This window comes from Genypterus blacodes, unplaced genomic scaffold (genome assembly GCF_046128005.1).
Source record: "Genypterus blacodes isolate CSIRO-AG114 ecotype Tasmania unplaced genomic scaffold, CSIRO-AGI_Gbla_v1 ptg000099l_1, whole genome shotgun sequence".
Lineage (NCBI taxonomy): Eukaryota > Metazoa > Chordata > Actinopteri > Ophidiiformes > Ophidiidae > Genypterus > Genypterus blacodes.
Genome location: NW_027466903.1, coordinates 1217646 through 1227500, shown reverse-complemented (window position 1 = coordinate 1227500; position 9855 = coordinate 1217646). Strand labels below are relative to the sequence as shown.

General features: G+C 46.2%; 1 protein-coding gene across 1 annotated transcript in view; it reads right to left on the bottom strand.

The window, feature by feature from the left end:
- LOC143008186 (single-stranded DNA-binding protein 2) overlaps positions 1-5999 on the bottom strand; it is a 42586-nt gene extending 36587 nt beyond the window's left edge. Inside the window, exon 1 of the mRNA XM_076159819.1 lies at positions 5885-5999. Coding sequence (XP_076015934.1) covers positions 5885-5940 — 56 coding nt within the window. The 5' untranslated portion in view covers positions 5941-5999. The remainder of the gene's footprint in view (positions 1-5884) is intronic.
- Between the last annotated feature and the right edge of the window lie 3856 nt (positions 6000-9855).

Below are 9855 nucleotides of genomic sequence, written 5' to 3'. Positions count from 1 at the left end.
CATCCCGAGGACCCCGAGGCGTCCTTTGAGGACGCCCGATATGGGGTCCTGGATGTTGATTGACACGTCTCCCCTTTTCTGCGCCTGGCGCGTCGATCAGAGGCCGCCTGCTCTCCTCACAGCTCAATGAGGGAGGCAGACGCTTTGATAGGAGTTCTGTGGAAACTTGCGTCTCTGGCAGCGAGGATAAGAGAAGGACTAGGAGGGATGCCAGGAGATAAAAGGAGACTTTAAACAGTCTCTGTGTGTTCACTGGGTTAAAAAGTGTTTTCTATCAGGGGCTTGTCAAACTGTCATCATCACTTTCATTTGAAGACAACTTTGTACAAGCAGAAAAAACGGCAGCTTACATCTTTCGCCGAGGTTTCCTCTTAATCCCAGATTGCCGCTAAATCTACGCGGCGGGGAGGATTGAACGCTGGGGCGGCGGCATTGAATCGGCGCGTGCGAGAGGCGACAATGGATGGGTGACAGCTCTGGGTGTTCTGTTCTCACACTTGTTCACAAGCGTCCCATGAGAGCTGGAGACGACATTAGCTGTGTAATCATCACTGGATGTTGTAGTTCACATTCACGCAGGCAGCATGGCAGACAGATGGAAGGTTGATTTTGAGGGATGAAACATATGGGGAGAGCGGCGGAAGCAGACAGCTCAGATGGGCTTACAGACAGTTTACACACGTCGTCCACTCTGCACTGACCCAAAGCAGCAGAGAGGAGATACAGATGCACACACACACACACACGCACTAACATTACATTGTTCTCTCTTGACCTTAACAGGAAGAGCAGAGCTTAGCCAATGTTGGGTTGTGCCATGTAGGTCTCGTGTGTGTGTGTGTGTGTGTGTGTGTGTGTGTGTGTGTGTGGGTGGGGGGTGTTCACGTTGGGGCCTTTTACTCCATTACTGGACGTAGGCCAACAGAACCAGGTGTGGCCACTTACCAGAGAGAGAGAGAGAGAGAGAGAGAGAGAGAGAGAGAGAGAGAGAGAGAGAGAGAGAGAGAGAGAGAGAGAGAGAGAGAGAGAGAGAGAGAGAGAGAGAGATTTTGCATACTGTACAGCCCTCTTGCACAGGCATGAAAACACACACACACACACACACACACACACACATAAACAATACAAACAAACACCCCAACTGCCACCGTGAGGCATTAGGACACAAGGTCCAGGATATCATTGACCTACACACACACACACATATTTGCAGCATCTTGCAACCCAGTGTGATAGGAGCTCCATGTTTGGGAGCTGCTGGGTCAAACTGGGACATGCAGTAAAGATGTGCAAGACTCTGAACCATCCCTTTAAATATTCTGACCCACAGAAGTTCAAATAAACTCTCTCATTATGTTCAGTCATGCTCTCTGATTATTTGGTGCTCGTTTTCTGTTCTTATTTTTCTATTCACCTTGTTTTTCCCGACACGCTCCCCAGCAGCACATGTTTATCCTCTGGCTACATCAATTTGTTGACTTTCCTCTTTTTCTTTTCTCTCATGAGTGCACTTCTGTCATTTCTCAAAGACACTGACATCCAGTAAACAAACAAACCACCCATCAATTAGGCGCCATATTCATCAGGTGGTTGGCACGGACAAATCATATTCTCTGCTCTGTCAATGGAAGGTACTGTGAGTGTGTGCGTGTGTTTGTGTGTGCATGAGTTACTGCTGTTTTCATTGTAGATCTCCTGTAACAGGGCTCACTGTCAGAGGCAGAGTGGCAGGCTGAATTGCTCCTGTCAGATAAATCCTCCCAGAATGCAATGCTTTGCCTCAGTCTGCGCAATGCTGCACTGGCAGGCTCCTGGCAGGAAGGTGAGGTGTCGTAGTTCAGATGTAAGTGCGTGTGCATGTGTGTGTACAGTATGTGTCCAGAATGATGATCCTTACAGCAGCAGAAATGCTTACGACTGCACCAGATAAGAGTCATGTACGTATATATGTAGGCTTTTCACAAGTCACAGTTGTCATTAGTTTGTTTGTTGATCTGATCGATCTGATTCGTCCAGGAACAAGATCACAAAGTGTCTGCTGTGACTGTATGAGAGGAAGAGCAACTGCTTGGACTTCTGAGCATCTGTGTGTGTTATGCAGTTTACCCACATACACACAACTGTCTTGTTCGATAATTCACTGTTCACAGAAAAGAAAAAAAATGAACTGGTAAAAAGTGCTGCATTTCAACTCATTCAGGACCACAATCCCAGAACTATGTGGAATATGTCCTCTAACTGCCAGTGACTGAAACCTACACTCGTAGAACAACTGCAGTACACAGCCAGTGGTCGTGTACTGTCACTCTGAATCAAAATCAAGTGCGGCCCGTAACACAGGTACAGAGAGAGAGAAAAGGGCTGAAAAGTGTTGCGGTCTGAGAAACAGAGAGTGAATTCACAAAGGCACACGACTGTAAAGATTTCTTGAATTCATTTTTGATGTATATAAAAAATACATCACTTGGTTTTAGTGATGTTGAAGCGGCAACCTGTCTTTCCAACCCACGTCTCAAAACACTGTCATCTGAAACCTTTAAAAAAGAAACCTGCACCCACTCATCTCATCTCATCTCCTCTTCAGTGAGATTCCTCTTCAGATTGAAGAATAGTCTGAATATCAGTCAGTAAAACTAGTCTGGCTGAATTAACTAAGACAGCTTTCGTGATTGTAGTGGTGAGAATTCAGGCGTATATGATTTCATTGTGTAATTGCTTCATTTTCCCAACAAGAACAATGAAAAATACATCTATAGAAACCAGTGTGGGCTCAGTCTGAATAACAAAATAAATATTTCCATAGGTTGTTATATTTTACTTTGTCTCTAAATAGACATTTGCAATAGAATACCCATGAGTAATGCAAAGAAGCATCTTTGCAAGGACACAACAAGCACTCACACACAGATGAACTGAGTTTACAGACATCAGCTGCTTGTAGAGCTTCCTCACATCTACATGGGCGAGACACAGCGGTGCCCTCTGTCTGCAGGGGTCCATTCTGAGGTCAATACTACAACACTGTAAACTAATGATCTAGCAAATTCCCTCAGTTCCGCTCTCTCTTCTCCTCCTTCTCTCCCTCAATCTGTTGTTGCCCTCGGTCTCTCCCTCTCTCTGATCCCCCACTGTGCTGCAGAAATGAGAAACAACTGAAGCCTCGGCAGCACCGGTCCTGCTCGGCTACTCTGACACACACCACTGATAAACAAGGCTGCTTGTTAGAGACGAACCAATCTCTGCTTTCCCTGATTTTTCTTTCGGTTTATACTGTTTTTGCCATATTTTTTTACCACCCACTCCTTTCTTGTTGCTGTGGCCTCTACAGGAAAACACAATAGACCTTTACTGTAATATAACCTCTACTTTGAGATGTAAACACTCAAGCAGACAGTGAAAGAATGTGCAGCTTTAAAATAACTGTAATGGCAAACAGGGTGATGTAAAAGGAAAGTGGCTCTGTGTCTGCATGGTGACAGATCTCCTGCTGACTTCGTAGACAGACAGTCTAGACGGCAAACGGATGGACCGTGAAGTATTGCTCTGATCATAAATGCATGTTCTAATGTAAATATCACACAGTTGTCATTTTAAATTAAAAGACTAATCTATGAAATCATCAGAAGACAACACAAGCGATTGTCCTTTTACAATGAATAGACTGGATTTCATGGTAAAATGCTTAAACGCAAGTATTAGTCTAGTATCAGTCAAACAAAGTCAGGTCAATGATTATCTCCATTAAGCTTCATAAAGTGTCTCATCACAGTCTTGTCTCCTTGTTTTTCAACGATAATTTAGTGTCGCTGTAAAGACAGCAGAGCTCATTCACTTGCACAGCGTGTTGAGACAGCAAGTGTGAAAATCTTATGCTGGTTTCAACAGAACAGAGAGGCGAGTCTGCCGTCTGTAGTCTCTTCATCACAGGTGACCTGGGCTGCTCGGCACTCTGTCAGGGGAATTCTGAATTTAGCATCGACAGAATACATTGTATGTGTGTGTGTGTGGTGTTTCAACAGCAGCAAAGCTTATCACACATGCTCACTCTCACACACACACAGAGAAAGAGAGAGAGAGACACACGCACGCACATGCTCACATACATGCACACATCTTCCAGGACAGGAGGAAGCTTTCCATCTCTGTCTCGGGCCGTGCGTGCGATAAGGCTCAGATAGAGCCACACTGCTCACTCCTATCCTTTTCTTATTGATTGAGAATAAAGAATGGGGCTCCGGGGATGCAGCTGAACACTCAATCACAATGTTGACAAACACGGGTGAACAGGATTCAAAAGACACAATGAATGAGTAACAGTAGGAGTAAGGTGAGGCCATCAATCTTGTTTTTTATGGGCACAGTCCCAGGACAAATAACCTCAGAAAGTTCATAGACAGCAGATATAGAAAAATGCAAGTTAAATGCAATACTTTATCTAATCTAGTCTAGTCTTGTTTATATAATAGTTTGTCTATGACATAACTGTCTGTTCCACTGTAAACCATTGTATCATCTGAACGCATCCTCCTTTAACCAGAGAGTTAAATGACTGCACAGCCTGTTCACAGTCTAAGGATGTTCATCAGTAATACTGCTGCTGATCCCTGATCTCTGGTTAGTAAACGTACAGAACCTCCTGAACCCAGAAGTCAGCGCTGATTACATCTAACTGATCCAGGCATGAGCACATTTTCTGGGGATGCAGAATTTAGTCTCCAATTCTAGAACAAGAGCTGTGGACGTTATGAGGCAAACACTTGAAATATAACACACATATTTAATCTAATATATCAGCTAAAGAACACTTGAACATATGTGGTCATTACAGACACAAGGATCGCTTCACAAGAATGTTACTGTTAGCAAAAGCATAGACAATGGTGAAAATGACGTTTTCAGCTCTAAATATCAAAATACCAAGTGTATTAAACTTGAATGAATTGAAATAAATAAAATGCTGCATATAAAATGTTTACGAGTTGGAGTTTCTGTTTGCTTTAAGCTGATGCCAGTACATCTGCACTGCACTCTTCACATGTGGTACATTACATTGCACTATGTCACATTTAACATGGCTTAATATTAAGATTTAACATTGGTGTTGTTACATCAGCCTAATCTACTGCTACTTTGCAAAAACCTGTTTAGAATAAAGCCTGATGATGCTGAGGTCAGAAGCCTGTATATGTTTCAGCACTGAAGCAGAACATCCAGCCACCACCAGCTTCTCCCAAAAAATAACTTTACAACCCAAATCTTGCTCGGTTTCCAGCCCGATTAGTGGAAATCAAAAGCCTGGTGCATAAGTTCACTTCTAGCTCCGTAGTGACGGAGAGGCAGACAGACGGTGCCTGTCTCGACAAGAACCACGGAGACAAGATGACTGACTGCTGTCATGAAGCGCAGAGAAGCTGGAATTCATTGTAAAACCTTCTTACACACAAGCGACCAGTGAGGAAACACACAGCGGCGAGCGGCATACGGACCAACAACATCTGCCAAATGTTACTGGGAGGAAAATGTTCAAATACATGGTTAAATTAAAAAACACCTCGGGATTAACATTAACATTTGAATAGCACAACAAGAGACGAATGCCGCAGAACACATCAGTTCACTATGACGGAGAAAGTGCGAGTTACATTCGACCCCCTTTTCACAAAGAACCGCCGCTCAAAGTGTCTCCGTCCCCGCAAGAAAAGAGCAACTTTCCCCGGCTGAGGCGAGCGGAGCCCCGCGCCGCTCAGTGCCGCTCCGTGCGCCCTCCCCTCCCCTCCCCGCCTGCCCGCCCTCCCCTGCCTGCCCCCGGCCGCTCCAATGCTCCCTGCCCGCACGCCCGCCCGCCCGCCCGCCGCGGTTTCCTCCCCCATAAATAAAAACTTACTTTTCTCTGGCTTGGCTGTCGGACGGCACGTTGCTACTCTTGCCTTTGGCGTACATGCTTGCAGAGAGCTCCGATTGTCACGCACCTGTCAACCCATCACAACCTCCCTGGGCACAGCCCCGTCACCATGGTGACACAAGCAGCGTCGTCTCCCATTGGATGCCCCGCTGTTCGGGACCGCCCGCCCGCCATGGCAACCACCAGTGAGTGACAGCTACGTGGCCACGCCTTTTCCTCCCCTAACTCCACCTCTCTCTCTCTCTCTCTCTCTCTCTCTCTCTCTCTCTCTCTCTCTTCATGATGTTCTCTCGTTCTCATCCTGTTTTCTTTCTGCCTTTCCCTCTCCCTGATGCTCTCTTCTCCCTCTCTTTCTCCCTGTTTCTTCTTCTCTCTCTTCCTCCCTCTGTTTTCTTTTTGCCCCCCTCCCCTCTCTGTCTCACTTTCTCTCTCTCTTTACAACACCATACTCCCTCATCCCTCTTTTTTTCCTCTCTCTCTCCTTGTCCTTTCTCTCCCCCCTGTTGCTCTCTCTCACCCGTTCTCTCGCCTTCTACTCTACCATCCCCTTGTCTGCCTGTCTGTCTGCCTGTCTGTCTCACTGATTGGAAGGCATTTGACAGTTACACACATATACACAGTGTTCTATCACACAGGTATACACACTCACACGCACATATATCCACACTCCCTCTCTCTCCATTCTCATCGCTCAGTGGAAGGGGGGATTTGAAACCGTCCAACTAGGATTTTAAACAACTGGCTTAGGCTGTTCCTTTTATAGAAATCACCCTCTACCGACGCACAGACTGTGCACTGCGCAAACAAGTCTTGCAAATATGGACTGCATTTGAATCGTTGTGTTTATTTGCATAGGTGTTAGGATGGCCAAACACATGTGGAGCAGAGCATGTTGGGAAGGGGCAACGGAACTGAGGGCCAGTAAACAACACACCCAGCACATGTAGGGTGGGTGTTCTGTGGAAAAAGACAGGAAAAGCTTGGAAAATCCAGTGATACTACAGGGGAGTGTAAATGTGATTAGGGATGAAGAAGAGAAAATCTGGTTCATACGTGTGGTGGACATGTGCTGAAATCCTCCAGAGTCCTCGTAAACGGTGTCAAATCTTCCACATAATGATGGAAATGTACGTTTAGAGGTCATTACCGCAGGAGAAATACACCCTACCTCACAGATGTGTGCGTGTTTTGGGATATGCAGCAAAGAAGAAGTGCTACGTCATGCTGCTGTCCGGTCTGGCAGCAAATAGAGAGGAGGGTTCACTTTGCTGTTACAATGTACTTATTGCATATCCACAGAGAGAAAGAAAGTAAGCGAGCAAGCGAAAGACAGGGGGAGAGAGAGAGAGAGAGAGAGAGAGAGAGAGAGAGAGACGGAGAGACAGAGAGAGAGAGAGAGAGAGAGAGAGAGAGAGAGAGAGAGAGAGAGAGAGAGAGACAGAGAGATAGAAAGAGACAGAGAGAGAGAGAGCAATGTTTCGTATTTTGGTATATAGAACACTACCGACGTGCTGGGCCAAATGTTCAGATTCCCAGACAGTAGTAAGCTCTGGAAATGTGTGTGTTTGTGTGTGCACGTGTACACACTATCAAGGGCATAGCACAGGGCAGCAGTGTTTACACTTACGCAATGCTCCAGTGATGTGACCCAGTTGGAATGGATGCACACTGTCTCATTCTCCCCTCTCATCACTCTGTGCCCCTCTCTCTCTTTCTCTCTCTCTCTCTCTCTCTCTCTCTCTCTCTCTCCATCCCTCCATCCTGTCCTCCCTTTCCAATCTCTCATTCCTTGACTGAACCCCCCCCCCCCCTCTCCTCTTCTGCCTTCCCGGCCCCCCTCCCCATGTGCCAAATGAACCCCTACCCCCAGGAGGGAGGCGGAGGTTCTATTTCAGACACGCAGAACTTTTTGGTTTTGGGATGAGTCCCCCGGGGTCGATCACCATGACAACCACTTGCAGGCGACAACCATGTGTTCCAGAAGATGGAGGAGGAGGAATAAGGAGAGAGATAGAAAGAGAGGAAGAAGAACATGAAGGTTACTGGGTCATGTTTCGATTCAAAATGTAATTCTTTGACTAACATGAGCCCATTCTGTCACCTTAAGTATTGTGTTTATTTACAAAGAATGAATATATTTATGACAAAATAACTCCTTTAATCAAAAAATATATATCAAATCCGAGGGAAGGAGGATGTGTGATGATTGCCACTGCCCCCCTCTGAAACGGAACGAGTGCCCAAAAAAGACAGAGGCTCTGATTGAAGGGAGGGAGAGAGAGAGAATGACACAGAGGACAGGTGAGATAAATGGAGAGGTCCAGATTAGATGGGAGGAGTAAGTGTTGGAGGGGGAGATTATTGGCCTGGCTCGCTCTGCACACTGCGGTGACCCCTGTTAACAACATGCTGCTCCCATCGTCGCCCGGGTAATGAACAGTTAGTCTCTGTGATGTTCGGAGACAAACTTCTCTTCCTCTTCATTTCTGCATCCCTAACCCTCACGTCTCCCTGGTGTTCTGCTACGCCATCATATTCACGGATTTCCTGTCTTCAAATCTGATGTATTGGCATGATAATCCTAAACACAGTATCAATAAATACCCCTGATATCATTACCAACATATAAACACACTCTGAACCAGAGTTGCAGTGACTTCAGGCAGCGATGTACAATGTTATTACTATTTTGACATTTTCCTCAGCTTTTCTATCTCGTCTTCATCAGGAAACAACTGTATAAACGGTGTGACAGATTACGTTAAAGCAACCTCTTCGGCCCCCCGTTCAATCATCCAAACAAGGAAAGCGCTATAAAGGGAAAGGTAATGGCGTGAAACCTGTCTTACCGACTGATAAACTTTTTGGCAAATTGGCTGACTGATGGACCAGCTGGCTCCGTGACCAACCGAGGGACTGATGGATTGACTGACTTGCAGGTTTCCTGACTGGCTGAGTGCCTGTGTGAGGCAGGCAGGCAGGCTGGCTGGCTGGCTGGCTGAAGGCTGGAGATACACTCCATCACGTGGGACTTAGCTCTTTTTTTCCCCCCATTGACTGTGGCCCTGCATGTAATCTGTGGGCCTGTGGTGACAATCAAAACTAAGACCCAGCATGTTACACTTTCATCACTGAAAAGCACAACTGCAGTCAAGGGCGAGAGAGGGAGAGAGAGGAAGAAAGAGAGAGAGAGTGAGCGAGTGAGCGAGCGAAAATCGTATAAACACACCACAAAATGTCTCCATATCTGTTACATACACCATTCCCTATAATCTCCTCCAACGACTGTTGCTGTCTTCACCAGGACAGAAAGGATGAGCTTTCCTCCGCCTTGGGCTGCTGGCCTTCGCAGTGACCATAAGCAAAGGTCAGGGGTCAAGAGAATGAGCGAGTTGCCATCTACCTTCCTCAGCCTGTATTCACTCAGGGCAGCTCTACCTATCCTCTCCTCGGGGAAGAGAGCCTGGATCACCCCCCAAATCCCAATCCCTGCTTCTCCTTACCTGGAATCCATATCCAAATACTGTCAATAAAAAAGTTCAGCATGATAAACACTCCTGAGATAAGCTATATCACTCTTGTGCCCATCAATTCTTTTTCAAATCTTTCGCCAATCTAACGCGCCCACATGCATTAAAATCAAGCAGTGCGGCTCAGTGAATGACAGAACGAGAGACAGATGTGGAGACGGAGATGTGGTTAATACTGCGCATCTCTGTTTATCACTAAAAATACAGTCGTCTCTCTAAATTGCTGTCGTCCTGTCAGATACGGTCACATAACACTGATAAATCATAAACCTGTTGGCACTGACAAACCCTCCCACGTCTCCCTTTGTCTTTCTCTCTCTCTCTCTCTTTTGTCTTTCTGTCTCTCTGTCCACCCACCAGCTCTCCTTCCTCCGTAGCTTGGCTTTCTTTGCAGCACAGAGTGTGTGTCTGAGGTCGTCTATT